At 30.8% G+C, this 20,913-nt stretch overlaps 1 protein-coding gene and 1 pseudogene across 1 annotated transcript; both read right to left on the bottom strand.

Moving 5' to 3' along the window:
- Positions 1-7,369: 7,369 nt before the first annotated feature.
- LOC108479220 (ABC transporter A family member 7-like) lies at positions 7,370-10,082 on the bottom strand. Its single transcript, XM_017781684.2, has 7 exons — positions 9,599-10,082; positions 9,389-9,466; positions 8,706-8,906; positions 8,329-8,438; positions 8,161-8,245; positions 7,785-7,913; positions 7,370-7,687 (listed from the first exon to the last, which is right to left on the bottom strand). The coding sequence occupies exons 2-7, from the start codon at positions 9,392-9,394 to the stop codon at positions 7,538-7,540; spliced, it is 681 nt and encodes a 226-aa protein (XP_017637173.1). The 5' UTR covers positions 9,395-9,466; positions 9,599-10,082; the 3' UTR covers positions 7,370-7,537.
- A 2,727-nt stretch (positions 10,083-12,809) lies between these two features.
- Positions 12,810-14,166, bottom strand: LOC108477771 (F-box/kelch-repeat protein At1g74510-like; annotated as a pseudogene).
- Positions 14,167-20,913: the final 6,747 nt, after the last annotated feature.

Below are 20,913 nucleotides of genomic sequence, written 5' to 3'. Positions count from 1 at the left end.
CACACTTCTATCAAGTATCAACCCAAACAAAGCAATATATATATATATATATATCACAAAAAAAGACAAAATAATTCTTATCTTCAAAAACAACACTCATAACAAGAATAGTCTAGTAATCAAAACCAAGAATTAAAAATCAAACAATCTGATAAAACTTACAACTTGATGCTCTTTACGAAGCAGAAATAACTTGAAAATTAAACTCTACAAAATGAATGAGAAATGATAATAATCCAAAAGATGTTATCTTTTTATTTCACTTCTATGAACACATATAAAGTTAAGAAACCGTGAGAAAAGGAAAGAAAATTCATCAAGAGTCAATCACATGCCACATTTTTTGACAATCAACCGTGAAAATCAAATCTAAATTTAGCTCCAAATGTAACCAAGATAAATGATATACCATTCACTAAAATCTATACATTTCAAAAAAAAAAAAAGGGTTTGCTCTCATTTCATAGTAGATGCTGCCCTTAAAGAGAAATTCAATAAGAAAAAAAGAAAAAAAAGAAAAAGACACCATAACCTTTAACAATGTAAATGAGAAAGTTGAAAATGAATCCACCAAACCATCATAAAAGAAACGAAAAAAAGGCTTACAAATTGGATAACAAAGGGCTAAAGCTTTTAACTATTCGGGGATCAAATTAACAAAACAAAAGCTCAGTTTGCTTCAAATTCTTTCTCTAGCTATAGTTTATATAGAGTGAGAGAGAGAGCTTATAAAAAAAATGGTTGAAAGAGGAATGAATTTATAACTAATAGAAAAAAATAATTAAAATTGTAATTTTTTTAAAATTATTTTTAACAAGAAAAAAAAGGAAGGAAAAGGTGGGGCCTACAACTTCTATGGAAGGGAGTTGCTGTGTAAGAATTGTGGTCCCAACCAAAGGAAAATCAAACTACGAACCATGTTTTCCTCACGTGTTTGAAATTCTAGACCCTCTTTAGTCTTTATTGAAAAATATTATTATTTGTATATTTTGTTCTGTATTTATATTTTTTTATAAATTTTTCGTATTGTTTTATAATTATATTGTATTTAAAATTATCAGAATTGTTTTTGCATGTATTTTTTTCTTTCCTTTTTTTTCTCACCAACCTTCCTTTTATGATATTTGTAATGATTAGTATTTTTTTTTTAATTTTCAAACACAATTAATAGAGTTCCCTATATACTTTAACCATATATTTAAATAATTATCCTACCATGGGGATTCAATGTGGGTTCCAGTCCTTCGGGATTCATTAAATTGAATATCGATGGTGTTTGTAGTCCGATTTCAGGTTTAGTTGCCTCGGCAGCAGTGGCGAGAGATGAGTACTATAATTGGGTGTGTGGGATAGGTAGAAATATCAGCAGGTATAGTGTTGAGTAAGCGGAGGTATGGGTAATTTATGACTATCTTATTATGGCGTGAGATGCTAAATGGAGAGATATTGAAACAGATTGCACACTTGCTATTAAAAGTATCAATGGTGGTTTAAGAGGGTATTTACATAGAGATTTGGTTCTAAGAATTCGGAAGTTATGTAGTAATGAATGGAGAGTTGGTTTTGAGCAGATTCCAAGGGGGGTGAATTATGTGGCTCACTTATTAGCTGGAATGATAAAGGATTTCCTGGTTGGCTAGAATGATGAAGGATTTCCCATTCGGCCATAAAACCCTAGTATGTGCATTCCTTCCTCATTTTATTTTAACATATTTATGTCAATTTTGCGTAGAGTTTTGATTGAGTCAAACCAAATACATACTATATTATGAAGACAAATAAAAAAATAAAATTGAAAAAAAAAAGGAATTTCATCTAAATTAAGGTTTCGATCGAATCAAATTAAATGAACTTGTACTTCAAATTTTAAAATAATTGTATACATTTTTTGTTGTTTTTCAGAATGATCGAACCTTGATTAATGTTCTCATGTTCTATTAATTATTTTGAATAAATCAACTAGTACTTTTTTGATCGGATGTGAATAAAACTACTTTTACTTTAGCACATATACGTCAATAAGTTTAGTTGAAATTTAATCTTTTAATGTTTATCCTAATTAGGGCTTTGATCGAGTCAAATCAATACTATGGAAACAAATAAAGAAATATAATCGGTAAAGAAAGAATTTGATCGAAATTAAGATTTTGGTCAAATCACATTAAATGAATTTATACTTCAAAAATTAATATTAATGTATCTATTTTTTGTTGTTTTTCAAAATGATCAGATCCTCCATGACCATGAGGTCGGGGGTTTGATCCCTGCCCATGGGAATAGAATACATTTCCTGGCCAGTCGTTTACCTCTTTGGAGAGTACTTGTGGTGAGAGTATTAGTCACCACTATTAGCAGTAGATACCTTGGTTTCGACAACAAAATGATTGGACCTTGGTTGATGTTCTTATGTTCTATTAATTATTTTGATTAAAGAAATTAGTACTTTTCTAATCCAATGTGAAAAAAAAACCTTACTTTATATGTGGCAATTGAGATTATTTTTGAGATAGTGTTTCGGTTTTGTAGAGGGATTAAAGGGTGTTCAACAATTTTCATGGAGAGATTACAAAAAAAAAAAAAACTCTTTTGGAAAGGGTTATGGAAAGTTTTTGGTTATCATGGTCATGTTATAAATGCTTTTATTCCAAGGAAATGTAGTATGAGAGGACAATGTTTTGGCTTTGTAAGGTTTCCCAAGTTTGCGGAAGCTCATAGAGCCATCGCCAAGCTTAATGTATGTTGTGTTTGGAAGTCAGGTCTTTACAAGAATGACCAGATTTAATTGAAGATCTTCTTTCTAGAGAAAATTTAAATCTCAAAAGAAGGGGTTTGACCAAGTTCAAAGGGTGAACAAGGTGGAAAACGATAAAAGTAAGAAAGGTACTAAAAAGGATGGAGAATAGGGAAACTGAGAAGAATGGAAATGCCTTTAAGAAAAGTGAAGGCTTTGATCAAGAGAAGTCTCTTTCGGAGCTTTAGGTTCGTAGTATTAAAGGGTGTTTATAAGTTTTTTTATGTGATTGAATGGAATAATTGTATAGATTAAGAATTGGATCAAACCGGAGATAATCAAGAAAAAACCAAAATTGTCAATTAGTCCCTGAAGATTGAATTTGTTTGTTGTTCTAATCAGATAAGTTCATATGGTATTTTTTTTTATATAGGTTTTTGTACATTTGATTTTTAATTATATATGTGTTTAGTTGTGAATTGGTTCAAAAGGCTAGAATTGGACTAAATTGAAAAGAAATGTTTACATGTGTTAAAGATGCCTGTGTGAACTTAGTAAATGTTAGGATACGATAGGCATGTTAATGGAGTCTTGTGTGAACTTTGCAATTTGATCATATTTCGTACTCGGATAGTCAAGAGCTTTCGTAAGCTTGATTAAGATTTAGAATTGATCGTTTAACATAATTTTGAACATAATAAACTTTTGATTTCATGTATAAATGATTGTGTTATCTGATTGATTGTGGTTGTTCCGGAAACGAATATAGCATTTCGTAGCTCGGATCATGTTACAAGAATAACTGGTGGAAACAAAGTCTAGATTGATCATCTTAAGGTGGGAATGCTTGTATGATGATTACTTTATGGTAGGCATCCTACAAAATATGAGCTAGCTAAGAGGGGTTATTCCTCTTTAATTCTACGACCTGCACTTTCTATCATGCAAATTCATATTCGATTGATCACTTGTTTATTAAGTGTGATGTTTCATGGAGGTTATTGCAAAAGTGTTGCACTATTTGGAGCATTCATTTGGTCTTTCCAAAGGACCCAACTATCTTTTTTTCAAAGTTGGCTACAAAATTTTCATTTCCAATGAACTAGCCATATTTGGAAAATGCCTTTCTTTATTATTTCATAGTCTATTTGGATTTATCAAAACGTGATTGTCTTTAATGCAAGGATGGCACCAAGAGGGCAGGCAAGGTCCTTGGCCTCCCTTGGTTTGGTAAAATTTCTCTTTTAATCCTCTAAATTTGTGAACTTGACAATTAATTAAATGGTAAAGATCCCCCCCCAAAAAAATTCAATCTTCGCCTTCCAATAAAAAGTTTTTATTTTCACCCCTGCTTTAATGGTAAACATCTCGACATTCATTAGTTGTTTGACATCTGTAAGATTAGATTGTGTTGGTGGAGTAGGACAAGGTGGTCTTATTCAACGCTTTTAAAGGAAAATATTTTTCACAATGATTGGATCTTAATTAATGTTCTTATGTTCTATCAATTATTGAATAAAACCACTACTTCTTTTTTATCAAATGAGAAAAAAAAACCTTTATCTTAACGTATATGCATGAAAAAGTTAACAAAAACCCTCTTGACTTGGTTGACTTTATAATCTTGATCTTAATTAGGGTTTTGATCGTGTCAAATTAGATAATATGTAAACAAGTAAAAAAAAAACATAATCGACAAAAATGGATTTCGACTAAATTAAGGTTTTGGTGGAAGTATATTAAATGAATTTATTAAAAAATTGATATAATTATATCTATTATTTGTCATCTTCCACAACGATTGAATCTAGATTAATGTTCTTATGCTCTATTAATTATTTTGAATAAAGCAACTAGTACTTTATCGATTAAATATGAAAAAACCGTTTTATTTTAACATATACATCAATAAATTAAAATAAATCCCCTTGACTTTATTAACTTATAACGGTTTAACTTATATGGCTGGAAGAATCAGCTTCCAAATTAAATTCACAGAAATCAATGCTCTCATCTTTGGCGTTCCCTTTCTAAAGTGTGGCCCTTTTTTTTGTGAAAATCTCGTGTGGCCTATAGGTGATAGCTCTACAATTCGTGATTGGAAAGATTCTTGTGTACCGAAAGTTGGTCCTCTTTTTTTTGTAAGTCCTAGCGCATGCAAGCCTAGATTTGGAGAGCACTTTGAGGGATTAGATTCTTCTTGATGGTTCTTGGAACGTTGATTTGCTTCATTTTGGCTACTTAATGACGTGATAAAGCGTGTAGTAAGTGAAATCTTTGTTTCATCGGCAGCGTTGGCTTTTGGGTAGGTTCCTGATCGCAGTTTCTTCAATATCTTTTGTAGTTCTATTTTGTTTTTAATTTTAGTCCACATTATCGCAGATTTTCCACAACTTTGTAGTTTTATTTTGTTTACAATTTTTTGTGATTTTTGTTTTTGTCCACTCTGTTTTCTTTGAAAACAAATGTGGTTGTATTTTTACTTTCTATTTTAAGTCATGTTCTGGCGTATATGAAGTTTGTCAATATAAAGGTGTTGCCAGATCTTTTAAGATTTGTTCTCAAAAGGCTTTATCATGATAGATTATAGTGATGATGATAGATCCAAGATGATGAGGATGAGGATAGGTCATCTTAGATTTGGCCTTTTGTGCACTTTCGATATGGTTTGTCTTTGGGAAGATTTTCTTGATTGATTGGTGTTTATCGTCAAGTTAATTTGATGATGATAAGGTTAAGGTGTAAATTTCAATAATTTGATAAAGTTGATACAATTATTCCATTGTTGTAGTTAATTTTGCAGTGATTTATTTATAATTTATACTACGTATCATATCATATGAATCCATGTTCAAATGAATCATGTGACTTTAAATTAGCTTTCCTTAAAGTTCAACTTCATGAATTCATAAAAAATTATATATACCCAAAGTTGAAGTTAATATGTTCAGTAAACAATTAAAATGTGCCTTTTTATTAAGCTAACATAACAATTATTTAATCAAAACAAGGACTTGAATTTTACATTTTATAACTTTAATTTTGATGGATGGTGATGTTTTGCATAGGCATAATAAATTTTTCGCCTTTAAATTTAAAAAAATTACACTTTTAACTCTCTATTTAATTTTTCGTCTCTTTTAACCATTAATTTTGATTTTGATTAAATTATCTAAAATTGGATGGAAAAATTAGTCTTTGTTAATTTTATTACATAACATACACTAAAATTGGATGGAAAAATTAGTCTTTGTTAATTTTATTACATAACATACATGTAGATTACCACATATATAATACATCAGTATTTAATTAATTTTAAAATATTTTAAAATTAAACTAAATAAATGAGATAATGATAAATTTTTAAATTTAAAACAATAATTTGTTATTGTTTTCTAAAATTAAAATCTTTTGAGTAATACCTTGGGAGGGAAAAAACCGTCAAAATGGTAGGGCTCATTCTCTTGAAATGGCATAGGCAATACAGATGTGTTAAAATTTGAATTTTTTCTCTGACTTTTTATTTTTTTGTGTTTAATAAAAGCATGAATCCTCTTAAGATTACTTACCAATTTAAGAGATTTTTATGTATTTATTTTTAAATGAATTTTAAAATATATAAACGGTTAATTACCATATATACATCGTCAAACCATTGGTTAATATATTTACAAGAAGTTTCCCTTTCTCTCTCTTTTTATTTGGATAGACATTCATTTATTTACTATCTTTTTCCCTTTCTCATTTATGTGAAATTCCCTCAGAAAACTTTAAAAATCTTGCTCTAACTAATCTCCAAATATGGAGAATTTATTGTTCCTACCATTTCAACTCTCTGTTCACACATGGGTTGAATTACACGTATCAAAATTTTTATTTTAATTTGATTTTATATCATCATTTTATGTATATTTATTACATACACAAATAATTATAAACGTAATGAGTAATTAAGTAAGTAATGGCTTTGACCCAAAATGATAAATTTACTTTACTGAAGTTTATGAAATTATAGATTAATATACCAAAATTTTATAATTCATCTTTAGAATAAGAAAATTAGATAAATTAAATTGAATTAAGAAAATTTTAGAATAAGATAATTTCAATTACAAACACAATAACTCCATTTAAGAAATATAATTTTAAGCAAATATAATTTTTTATATTTTCTAAAGCTTTAATTTATTTTAATATTGATTTGTTAAAATTTTGAGAATTTTATATATTTTAAAACTTACAATTTGATTTTCATATTTTTCTTTTTCTTTTTAATCTTTTACCTATTATTTACGTAATAATAACTTGGTTGTTGAGGTGAGAGGTCTCGTCAGGGATTATTATGCCAGTATCGAAAAAAAAAAATTAAGCAGCAACATAGTACAAGAGCTAATTTTATATGAAAGGTTTTTTTAATGGGAATTATAAGCCAATTAACTGGTTAATTTAATATACATCAAATGTAAATTATCTTTCAAATAAGCCTCAAAATTATGTTACTTTTACATCAGTTTTTATACTTGACCTCACTTGTGGATGCTTAGCCACCATAATCTCTTCTTGCTGCGACCTCACTTCGCTAGGAGCAACATTGTCACATTTTTTACATTATATTATAGAGTAGCATCACACACATTCTCTTGTAACACAAATTCTAGTTTTACATAATCATAAATAAGAAAGGCGAATCCAATTCATTTACAAGGTAAATGCGTATATGACAAAAACAAAAAGCAACACTACAACTATATCTGTAGAATCAAGAATGCAAAAGAGAGAGCAAAGCATGCAAATAGGTTAAAATCAAGAATGGTGAATCAAGAGTGGTAGTGCAGAGAGAGAGATACTGGTGAGAATAATTGCCCCCTCTCGTTTTGCCTGTTTCACAACACTCCACAGACTATTTCTTGAAGCTGGATCAAGACCGGTACTGGGTTCATCCATAAAGACAACCTATTTGCAAAATCTCAAATGATTAAAGCCATGAACAGCACCCCAAGATATAAGTTTAGTAATGTCTTACAAAGAAATGTAGACTGAACCATTTTACCTTGGGATCCCCAATCAGTGAAACGGCAACGCTGAGTCTCCTCTTCATACCTCCACTGTATTTGCCCGCATGTTTGTCTGCAACCCCTCCATGAAATAGGTTGACACTCTTAAGAGAGTCTTCCACTGCCTGAGGCAATTGCATGGGAATGAGCAAAAATAGAATCCAAATATTTTACATGACGATGAACTAAATCGCCTCAGCCTAGTTTTCTGTGAAGGCCCACCATCCGCCTTTAATATTTGAATATTAAAAGACAAAACGGCAGTCTGATAGAAGAACCTCTAGACTTTAGATTTATAATTAAATAATATTTATGAGCATCAACTTCTCCAAGTAAAATCCATAACAAGCTCAGAGCATAGGTAATCTTGACTTGATTTAATGCAGAACCTTTGAGGTTCGTCAGTCTCCCATAAAATAGCAAGTGCTCCCTCCCAGTTAAAGTTTCCCAGAGCAGGCTAATTTACAAATAACAAAATAAGAAATCTTTCAACATGGAAAACAATGTGTTTCTTGGCAAAAGGAAACAATTATATCATACTCATGCTGTGGACAGACACCCATGCTTGTATAGATTGTATCCATAGAAGTCAGTATATCCAAACCCTGAAGATATGCTGTCCCTGAGGTTGGTTTTGTGAGCCCAATCATCTGTCCACAGAATAACACATCAATCTTGCATAGTTTTTAACAGCTAAACCTGATTCTATCTTCATAAGGTACAGGCATGAGTAAGACGAAATTAATCCCAACATAGGGAACAAAATGGCTAAAATTACTACTGGGGAAACAAACTAGATCCTAACATGGAAGATTTCACTTTCAGCCCCTCACGTCACAGAAAATGCATACAAGTCTGCTAAGTGCATAAAAGAACCATGTTTTCAAATTAGAGAGAGAAAAAAAATCATACACTACCATATTAATTAAAGAAGTCTTGCCAGCACCATTGGGTCCAAACATGCCAAAACTCTCCCCTCTAAGCAAAGCAAGAGACAATCCTCTCACAGCAATTTTCGCAGGATTTCCATCCCTTGCAGGATATATCTTTTTGAGGTTGTCATAAATGATGGGATAACTTGTAGTTGATTCAAGTAGCAACTGTTCAACTTTCTCTCGCTGGAAACAAAAATATAAAAGAAAATATTATTACACAAATGAATTATTCATATCAAATTGAGCTACAGATGGTAGGACATCCACTTGGAGGTATTACCTCTATGTCATTGAGAAAAAGCAACAATGGGCCATCAATATCTTCTTACCAGAAGAGAATAAATCATATTAATGATTAGCAGGCTATGTTTGTTTGAAACTTCTGCTACTTTTAGCTTTCTATACATATTTTACAAGTAAAAAGAAAAGAAAGAAACCAAATAGCAAAAGCAGAGTGTAAGCCCTAATATGAATCATTTTACCTCAATTTCAACCATCGAATAACAAAAAACACCTTTCTTTGCATATTGAAACACAACAACTGAAATACCAGAACACTATAAAGAATAATTCTTCAAAACTATCTAAACAAAATTTAGTGCTTTTGCTTAAATTTAATAAGAATTTTAGAATTCCTATAATCTATGACATTTTAGAACTCTCACCTGCATATGCTCAGACCGCTTCCACTCTGGCCACCTCCTTGGCCAACGACGGCAACTCCTCTCCCAACCCTTCTCCGTCTATAACACAGAAGTTTCCGCATAGAAAAAAAATAAGATAAAACCAGTGCTCTTCATGCACAAACTCAAAAACAAAAGAAGAAGAAGAAGAGAAAATCAATATCAAAATCGAAACTTTGCATTGATGCGAACCTGAAACGGAGGACCGAAGGCAAACGGAGGATCCTAGATCTGTCAATTTCGAATTTACAATGCCGAAGAGGTGGCCGATGCGATTAGAAAAGGAAGCGTAAGATGCGAGGTTTGACTCGAGGGTACGGTTGTGGTGGACTAGATTTCGCTCCAGATCATCGCACTGAGTCAGAAACTCGGCGACGATGCTTGGTGCTTGGGTTAGATCATGGTTGGTGCCGAGTTTAGCGTTGAGGGCAGAGGAAACTGAGGTGGACAGAGTCGATAGTGGAGGGAGACTTTGCAGAGAGTCCATTTGAGTCGGATTTCCGGGTCAAGCCATGGAAAATTCGGGCGATGAGGGAAATTTGATAGGGCGAGGAGGGTAAATAGGGAATTTCGATGTTCAGGATTGGATGGAGATGAGAAACAAAGTGGAGCAGATCGACTGATTCGATGCTTCCATGGAGGAGATACCGAGTGGATTATTAGCAAAAGAAAGAAACGTGTGGAATTTGGATTGGTATCGGGTCAACCCAACTCCGGACTGACTTTAAATTGGGCTTGATATTGGACCTAAAGGGCCCATCACTATCTTAATTAATTGCACTCACTTGAGCCCATAGATTGATGTATAAAAGGGAAAATATTTTTAATATTATTTTTAAATCATAGTTATTAGTTTTGGTTAGTTAATTCAATCATTTGAGTTAATATTGTACGCGGGGATTCATTAAGCTAAAAGTAAATAGTATAAACAATAAGGAAATTCTTTTTAATCTACATTGACATAAACAAATATTTAGAAATAGCTAAATTGAGTAAGTAAATTCTCTACATACAGATTGTTTTTACAACTGAAATTAAATTTTGATTAATTATGAAAATGATCTATTTTTTATTATACACGTAAATAATCTGAACATGCCACATCATTAAATTTAATAAAAAATTATTTTTGGTGGAGCCATATAAAATGGTGTCACCGTATAAATATTAGGGAATCTTGTTATTTCTAAAAATTGATAACTTTAAAATTTAATCTTTTTTATAGAGTCATTAAGAATGACGTCACCACTTTTACATGCCAAATATTTTTTTAAATTAAAAATATATTAATTTATTAGGTGGCTTTGCGGTACCCTTTTTTAAATGTTTTTTTAATTTAAATATAAAAAATAATATTTTATTTGGTGGAACTATTCTCTTTTGCGTGATCAAGTTGCTATATATAACCCCCAATGGTAGATCAATTTGAGTTGAAGGAAACAAATTTTTTTTTACTTATATTTTGTTCGAGGATGAATGGGAGAGAGATAAGAAACATTTTTTTTTATGTATTTGTGTTTTTGTTTATTTAGTATTTTTTTTTAATTTGAAGGTATGGTTTTTTTTACCGATAATCTGGTAGAGCTCCGACAGCGATAAATTTAATATTTTTTTTGGATACCGATTATTTATTTGGTAATTGGTTCAAATTGGCTATGTAAGTGTTTCCGTTGGATATGGTAGGACGCTAACAAATTCAAATTGGTTATACAGCCAACAAGTGAATTATTTGGGATTCCCTGGGTCAACAGGATGAAAGGGTGAGATCATCAGTATCGACAGCATCTGAGCTACAATTTAACAGCACTCAGAAACTTGCTCTGTCGACTTGCTCGTGTTGCAATTAAACATTGTATTTTTCAATTAGTAATACACAATGTTGTCGGTCTTGAACAAAATATCTTTTTTTTTAATTAGAAAAACACATTTAAAAAAAAACACCCATGGCATTGGTGGCACCATTCTAAATGACTCCACCAAATTAAATATAATTTTTATTCTTAAGCTAAAATAATATTTTTAAAAATTTTAAAATAATTAAAAATAATAACTATAATAAAACTAAAAATATATAATAAAAATAGTTAAACACTAACGCACTCAATAAAATAATATATTTTTAAATTAAAAAAAGGTCTTACATGTGAAAAAGTGGTGGCGTACAATGCATGAAAAAAAAAGAGAAATTTAAAAAAAACAAGAAAAATACGGCTATTTTTAAAAAATTGGAGGTTTAAAACCCAATAAAATTCATCAAAAAGAAAAACTTAAGCTTAACGTAAAAAGAAAATCTAAATCTTCCTAGATTCATATTTTAGAAAAAAATGCATGCAAAGAAAAAAGAGAAATCTAGTCTCATAAAGAAAAAAATAGAAAGGAGTGAAGTAGATATACCTAAGTCAAAGCTGCAAGCAAAACTCAAAAACTCATACTTTTGCAAGGTATCGTAGTTTTCCTGAAAACTCTTGACTGCATGTGTGTTAGAATGGCATAAACTAGGAAAAAAAAGCATAATACCCTCACCATCAAGAAGAACAAATAGGAAACACACACATATACACGCAAGAAAGGCATGGATTGTCGTCTCGAGTTAGGTAGAAATCAGGAGAAGATTTGCTTATTTTGTTAAATTCTTAGTTTGTACGGTGGTTATGCTTGAAATAAAGGGAGTGCGGTGGTTATGCTTGAAGTAAAGGTAGTGCGGTGGTTATGGGGAAATGAGGGAGGAGAGCCTAATAGAAAATAGAGGAAGGAGAGGGAGAGTAAGTGGCTCTTCACTAAAATAACATAGTTTACCTTTACATTTTCTAAATTTCAATCACTCAAATTTAAAATTTTTCAAATTGAAAGTAAAAAATAAAATGACAAATATAAAAATATTAATAGTCAAATTGAGTCTTAACTCGATTGCCATGGATATTGTTCCCCATGCAGGAGGATGTGAGTTCGAGTGTGTTGAAACGCATTATCCTCATATTTATGAGTTGGAGAGGGGCTATAGATAATTCTAAATATTGTGTTAAAAAAAATATTACAAAGAACGATTAATTACTTGATATATAAAAAGAAAATGATAAGTATCATTAAAAAATTGGGTAAACTGTTAAAATGGTCACTTTTGTTTGTCTTGGGTTACGTTTTAGTCACTTATGTTTGAAATGCTACATTTTAGTCACTTACGTTATCATTTTATTACGAAATTGTCACTCTATAGTTAAGATCTGTTACATCCCAAAATGTAGTCCGACATGACAGTTAAAATGGGTTTTAAATGCCAACGTGGATATCTAGCTGGGATGAGAAAAGTTAGTTTTTTTTATGAAAATAGAATACAAAATTTTGCCCTAAAACCCAATTTTCTTCAGTTTAAAAAAAAGCAATAGTTGAGTTTTCTTTGTTATCGTCAATGAAGATAAGAGAACAGCAAAACTATGGAGAAGAAGAAGAAGAAGACGAAATGGATGCACCAACCTCTATATTTGCTTGCTATTGTGGTTGCCTACAATACATAAATAAACAAAAATGAAGCATGTCTTTTTTGTCTATCACATATACAGAAAAACATGAAAGGTGGATAATCTTTTTGCAAAAAAAAAAAAAGAACCATAATATCTGAACCCAAAATCCAGGTAAAGAACAAAAAGACTCATTATTTACTGTAATTCATGCCTGAACCCTCCATCGAATCGATCCTTTGTTCTTTTGTTTTGAATAAAAAAATTTAATCGATTGATGGAGCACTCAATTTGATTTCTACTGTTTCGATTCAATAAAGATTACTATAAAAATAGATTATTTTTTTAATTAAAATGGAAACGAAAACTAAGAGAAAAAAGAGACCAAGAGTTTTTTTTTCCCAGTACAACTGCCACTAGAGGTGCCTCAATTGTAAGAGGTTCGCCTGTTGGTTCAGCCCCCTCATTTGGTGCAGGGTACATGTTAGGTATCTCACTCCAAGTCTTGGTTTTCAAATCATACACCTCTCCGAATGTTATTGTCTTCAAACTCTCAACCCTAATGCCACCAATAACATAAAACTTCCCCTCCATGAACACCGCAGAACACATTCTTCTAGCCTTATTCATGCTTGGAATGGTCTCTCACCTGCCAGTTTTAGAATTATAAAACTCTACTGAGCTCAAAATATTTCCACGCAGATGAACCACCAGCTATAATTTCGACTTCACCCAGACTAGCAGATGCAAACAAGCACCTGAGTGTATGCATCCTCATCTCGGTTGTCCATGTGTGTGTCAAAATGCTATATTTATAGACAATAGGATACATTATTTCTTTTCCAAAAACCAGAAGTTGGGTCCCAACAGCCAATAACTCATTATCAGAACACATGGATCATTGCCCTGCATTTTAGGCATATGCATCCATCGACGATGATTGGATCAAAAGCCTTCCACTCCAGAAGGTTGCAGGAAAAGTAAACCCAATGTTCAACAATTCCCATTTGTCGCCTCAACTTGTACAGCTCACCACTCTATATAAGAGAGTGGAAACCCGTATCCAAAGTTGCAATGATGCCATAATCAGACCTTATGCAATGGAGGAGACAGTTAATCAAGATGTCTTGCCCAAGCTAGTGGATTAGTAAACTTGTTGGCCAATTTGGACAAGCCACATATCCTCTATTTTTTTCCTTTTTCTTGTCACCTTTGAGTACTTTGACACCCCTTTTCGCCATAAGATCTTCTCCGTCTTCTTACTAGTTCTAGCTTTATGAGAGCACTAGAAACCTTCCCTTTCATTCTTTATGATAATAATATGTAAAACTGATTAGTCACTATATGAAATATAAATATATATATATATATATATATAAAGAGAAAGAGACTGGTTTATATAGGAAATGCACCAATTCACATATCATAGAATTCCATAAAATTTAACAAAAAATTATTATAAAATCTTGCAGAAATCAATTGTAGGAGCACTAAAATAAAAAATATTCATGCTAATCTTAAGGGAAAAAAAAGAACTCAATTTAGAAGAAAAGGAATAGTACACTTCTATCAACCCAAACTAAGCATATATATATATATATATATATATATATATCAAAAAAAAGAAGACAAAATAATGCTTATCATCAAAAGTAACACTATAACAAGAATAGTCAAGTAATCAAAGTCAAGAATTAAGTGTAATGGCCTAAATTCAAGGTTATCGGAACTGTAATACCCTGAAAATCTTTACAGTAATATATTATCCTTGATATAATAAAATAAGGAAATAAAGTGATAAAAAGGGAAGTTTTGAGCTATGGCAACATTGGGAAGTAAATTATGATATCTTGATTCAGGAAAGGACTAAATTGTAAAAGTTAGAAAAGTTTTGTTGCCTAAGAATAAATACTCAAGACTTAAAGGGTTAAAGTGTAAATATGAAAAAGTTGAAGGACCAATAGTGTAAATATTTTAAGGGTAGAATGATCTAGAAACTAAGGAAAATGGATGAATTAGGACCAAATTGAATAAGTGAAGAACTATGAGGGACTAAATTACAATTTTACCAAATTAAATGATGACTCAAGGATGGAATTCTAAAAGATCATGAAGGGCAAAATGGTCAATTAGTAAGAGAGAGAATTCTAGAATGTAATGATTATGTTAATGATATTTTAAATTAATTAATTAGATAAATATTATTTTATTAATATTTTATGAGATATTTAATATTATTTTATTATTATTTATTTAGTATATAAGGAAAGAAAGATGAAGAATTTTCATCATCTTTCCTTTCCATGCAAACTAACGTGAGAGAAAGAGAGGAAGAAAGAAAGTTTTACTTTCTTTACAATTTGGTCCTTTACCAAAAATTCACCATTTTCACCTAAAAATCAAATGAATTTCCATAGCTACCAAGAGAGAAAAATGTTAAGGAGAACATGGGGAGTTAGAATATCAAGTTGGATTCAAGAAATAGAAGCTGGAGAGAGAGAAAATCAAGTTAAAGATTGGTATCAAGAGAATAAGGTAAGTACATCAAGATTTCAATATGTTTTTAAGTTTGTTATTGTTGATAAATCATGGAAATAATGTTATAGTAGAGTTTTATTACATAAGGTCCTATGTTCTTGATATGTTAGTGAAGAGAAAATAAGAGAAAGTGATGAGAAATGGTGTAGAAAAAGAAAATAAGGGTGTTATAACATGGTAATTAATATCTTGCACTAAAACAGTTATGGACAGCAGCAGTAGTCTAACTTTGAAAAATCACCATAAATTTTATAAATTGAATTAGAAGATGAAAAAATATGGAATTAAATCTTAATGAGTCTAGTTTCTCATAGAAGAAACAGTGTAAGCAATGAATCTGTAAATTCTGATATATAATGAATTTTGTGAGACAAGGTCAGAATGAATTCGGGTTCCCCTGTTCAGACTTTGAAAAATAATAAAAAAATGAAGAAAAATAATTAGAGGCTTAAATTTATATTTATAGAATCCTGAATGAGTCTAGTTTTATTATAAACAAACTAGAACATCATTTGAATTCTGTAAAAGGAGATAACTAATTTTTAGTGAAGAAGGGTCAGAACTGTCAGACAGCAGAACAGGGGTGACTTTAATGAATAAACTGTACTAATTGGCTAAACCAAAATTCTGAAAATTTTATGATAAGAATACATGTGAGTCTAGTTTCAGGAAAAATTAACGGATCTTAATTTCGAGTTCTATAGCTTAATATATAAATAATTTAGTGACTATGACGCAAATGGACAGTTTTGAATGTACATATAAGTAAATAGTGAAATTATTGATAATGTTACTTGTTGTATGTTATATAAATTAAGGATGTGGAATGGAGAGGAGGAGGAGGAAAATATGTATGAATATTCATCTAGCATGGCTAATTTGCATGTTTTAGGCTCGGGGACTAAATTGAATAAAAGTAAAATTTTATGGGCAATTTTGTAAAATGTCGAAATGACTAAATTGCATGAAATAGATTATTTTATTATTTAAATTACAAAAATTTAACGAAATTATCAATTTAGTTCAAGATCGGGGAAAACATGTTTTAGGGATTAAATTGAAAAGTGTTGAAATTATGGAAAATTTTGATATTTTATAGAATTCATGGACTGTTATCAATATATATGAGAATAATAGTTGGAAATAAGGATTAAATTGCAAGAATTTTACTTTCCGTCCCTAAGGATGAAATCGTCATTAATTAAAGTTTAGGGGCAAAATGATAATTTTGCCTAGAGCATTAATTAAATGTATTAGAATATGAAATGAATGAAAATGATGATCAAATTTATTTATAAAGATCCGGACGACACAAATACGAGACTTGATCATGGAAAGAAAATATATCGAATAATGAAATAATAAACACGAGCAATCAATGAGGTAAGTTCGTGTAACTTGAATTATATTCGAAATGCTTGAGATTATATGTTATTGATGTGAATATGATTTGAATGTTCATTGTATGAAAATTTATAAAACATTGATATATTTGATAAAATGGGAAGAAATCGGTTGAATGAAAGGAAAATTCGATGGATTTAAAAAAGGAATTGACGGTAAAAGGATCTAGCAGGACGGGTGATCCTATCTGATATAGCCCTCCGAAGAATATGTGTAAAATGGATTTAGCCTGGACGGGTAATCCAATTAGGGTCTGAATTTAGCTGGACTAGTAATTGAGATCCAAGCTCATTAGAGTAATTGTCGTTGCGAGGATTTAGCTCGGGTGGTAATCCCGACAATACTCTATGAGTTTATATTGCGAGGATTTAGCTCGACCGGTAATCCCATTGCAAGGATGAGGTTCATGGAGTGTGCTCTCGATATGAAATGTGTAAGACCATGGTTGAAAGATACCATGGCAACTCGATATGAAATGTGTAAGACCATGGTTGAAAGATACCATGGCAACGTGATATGAAATGAACAAGACCATGGTTGAAAGATACCATGGCAACATGACGAAAATGAGTAAGACCATAGTTGAAAGACACTATGGCATCATGTCAAAGATAAATAAGACCGTGGATGGGAGGCGCCTAGCATCTGTTGAACAATTGATATTCGTGTAATATGTATCGATGACGAATGGTTATATGAAATAATTATGAAGATAGATAAACGAAATAAGTATAAGTACATGAAATATAATTTATGTTAAGTTTGATATAAGCTATTACCGGAATAAATATACATAAAATATATGGAAATGATGGAGCATGAAATATTGATATAATGAAATGAATGATATATGCTTATGAAGAAAGCGGTAAGAGCATGATATGTTTCATGACATGTACATATATGATTATCTTTGATATGTTGATACAAGGAAATTATGTAATTGAGACTATTATTAAACTCAAGTGCGATATGTCGAGAAAATAGATATATCAGTGTTGAATTTATATGAGATATGTGCAAGTATACTAACAATGTTGTTGTTTGATGCTTATACAACTGTCAAACTGTTGATTGAATGGTAATATATTTATTTATATGATGCATTGAATCGGTAAGTATTTAAATTTTTTTTAGTGATCTGTAAATGGTAGTAATGCTCCGAAACCCTGTTCTGGCAGTGGATACGGGTTAGGGGTGTTACAGGAACAATGGTTTCGTAACCATAGATCCGATTTAAAGAGAAATTTATTTCAATATTTTTTATTGAAAATTGATATGATAGGAAAATCGTATGAAAATATTGATAGAAAAATTTTATCGATTTAGTGATTAGTTATAAAATGAAATTATTGAAGAAATTGGGTAAAATAAGGTATCGGGACCTCTATCTTGTAAAACCGAGTCGAAAATAATTTTATAAATATTTATGAAATGTTATTAATGTGGTATTAAAATTTCGTTAGGAAATTTTAATGTTTGGGTAGTCAATTAAATGAAAAGGACTAAATTGTAATAGGTGTAAAAATTGCTAGAGTGATTAAATAGCTTAAGAGTCTAATGAGAAAGGATTTAAAAGGAAGTTAGACCCAAAAATTATTTGGGCTGGACTGCAAGGGTATGAAATCAGCAGAAAAATTGATAAATTAAGGGTAAAATTGGAATATTGCAAAATTAACTAAATAAAACTAGGACTAAATAGGAAATATCTAGATTTCTCTTCATTTCTTTTCAATTCCAGCAGCTAAAAATGCCATAGGAGGGTTCTATAAGCTGGTATTTCATAATTTTTGCACCAAATGAGTTAATCCTTGCCTTTTTCTTGTAATTTTTGTGTTTCTAAGACTTTTACAACTAGGTCCTACTATTAAATTCATTAGTTTTTGATTTCATGGATGAAATTGAAAGTCACCATGGTTGAGTTCTGTAATTTTATGATTAAATAGAATGAAATTAAAGCTTTAATTTGTTTATGAGATGATTTTATTAGGTAATTTCAATAGAAATTGATTTTTAGGACCTAATTGTGAAAATGTTTGGAATTAAAGTCTATTGCCGAAATTCTGATTCCTAAAGGTTGTAAACTAGTTTAAGGTGATAGAATAAAATGTTAATTGAGAAAAATCAGCTCAATTGAGAGGCTAATTGAGTAGGGACGAAATTATCATTTATTAAAAGCTTAGGGGAAAAATGGTAATAAACAGCTTGCACTAAAACAGTTTGGACAGCAGCAGTAGACTAACTTTGAAAAATCACCAAAAAATTTTAGGAATCGAATTAGAAGATGAACAAAATATGGAATTAAAGCTTATTGAGTCTAGTTTCTCATAGAAGAAATATTGTAAGCAATGGATCTGTAAATTTTGAGATATAATGAATTTTGTGAGACAAGATCAGAATGAATTCCGGTTCCCCTGTTCTGACTTTGAAAAGTTATAAAAAATTGAATAAAAATAATTAGGGACTTAAATTTATATGTCTAGAATTCTTAATGAGTCTATTTTTAATAGAAACAAACGAGAACATCATTTGAATTCTTTATAAAGAGATAATTTATTTTTAGTGAAGAAGGGTCAGAACTGTTAGACAACAGAACAGGGGTGACTTTGAAGAATAAACTGTACTTATTGGCTAAACCAAAAATTACGAAAATTTTATGATAAAAATATATATGAGTCTAGTTTCAGTGAAAATTAACGGATCTTAATTTGGAGTTCCGTAGCTCAAGTTATAAATAATTTAGTGACTATGACTCAAGTAGACAGCTTTGAATGAACTATAAATAATAGTTGAATTATAGAGAATGTTGCATATGAACATGAAATGTATTAAATTGATAATTAAATTTATTTATTTAGATCCAGAAGATTCAAATACGAAGCTAGGTCTAGGAAAGGAAAAAGTTTGGGATTAGTAGATTTTTACTGTTTACAAACAAGTATCAAGGTGAGTTCGTGTAACTTGAATTATATTCTTAAATGCTTGAAATGTATGTTATTGATTTGAATATCATTTGAATGTTCATTGTATGAAAATTAATGAAACATGGATATATTTGATAAAATGGAAAGAAATCCCAGTTGAATGAAAGGAAAATTCGATGGATCTCTGAAAAGGAATTGACGGTAAAAAGGATCTAGCTTGGACGGGTGATCCTATCTGATATAGCCCTCCGAAGAATATGTGTAAAATGGATTTAGCCGGACGGGTAATCTAAATTAGGGTCTGAATTTAGCTTTGACTGGTAATTCAGATCAAGCTCATTAGAGTAATTGTCGTGCAGGGATTTAGCCTGGGTAGTAATCCGACAATACTCTATGAGTTTATATTGCGGGATTTAGCCTGGTGGTAATCCATTGCAAGGTTGAGGTTTCTGGAGTGTGCTCTCGAAATGGAAATGCGCACATGAATATGAATTGACGGACCGAATTGTACACTAAAAGTGTACCTCTGAAAATCCATCGAAATTCCGATAAATTCAACGGGATAAATATGAAAAAATAACAAGGAAATGGAAATCATGGTATTGACGAGCTCATCAATCATAGTATATATTATTGGTACATGGAAATTATTGTACTAACTTGAATGTTGAGTTTGTGCATATTAGGGTAATAATGCATTTAATGGATATATGGATGTTTATTGTATTGTATTGAAAATATTAGGTAAGTATAATTCTTGTTACATGAGCTTACTAAGCACGAAGTGCTTACCCCGTTTCCTTTTTCCCTGTTTTGTAGTGTTAAGAGCTCGAAGGTCGGATTTGGTCGGAGACACATCACACTGTCAACCTCAGGATTTCGGTATATAAAGAAACTTTATTAAAATCAATGGCATGTATAAGCTAACAAAGTAAATGTTAACGTGAAATGAATGTAAAGTTAGCCATTAGTATGGTTAACAAACCTGGTTATAGATATGTGATGACGTTATCTTATATAAATGCATGAATCTATCATGAAAATATGTTGAATTGATTTGGTTGATGTGGATTGGTCTCGATTTAATATTATAGGGAAGGTTAGATATTTATAAAGGGCTATATTGAATATAAAAAAAATTTAATTAAGTAAACTCGGTAATGCCTCGTACCTATTATTAGGTAAT

The sequence above is a fragment of the Gossypium arboreum genome, chromosome 12 (assembly GCF_025698485.1).
Source record: "Gossypium arboreum isolate Shixiya-1 chromosome 12, ASM2569848v2, whole genome shotgun sequence".
NCBI lineage: Eukaryota > Viridiplantae > Streptophyta > Magnoliopsida > Malvales > Malvaceae > Gossypium > Gossypium arboreum.
This window is presented reverse-complemented; position numbering and strand designations above follow the sequence as displayed.

Excerpts from the sequence above, each read along its gene's own strand:
- LOC108479220 (XM_017781684.2), bottom strand. Across the intron at positions 8,439-8,705 it reads AGACTTCTTTAATTAATATG|ATGATTGGGCTCACAAAACC; the intron begins GTAGTGTATGAT and ends TTCTGTGGACAG. Across the intron at positions 8,246-8,328 it reads GGTGTCTGTCCACAGCATGA|CCTGCTCTGGGAAACTTTAA; the intron begins GTATGATATAAT and ends TTTGTAAATTAG.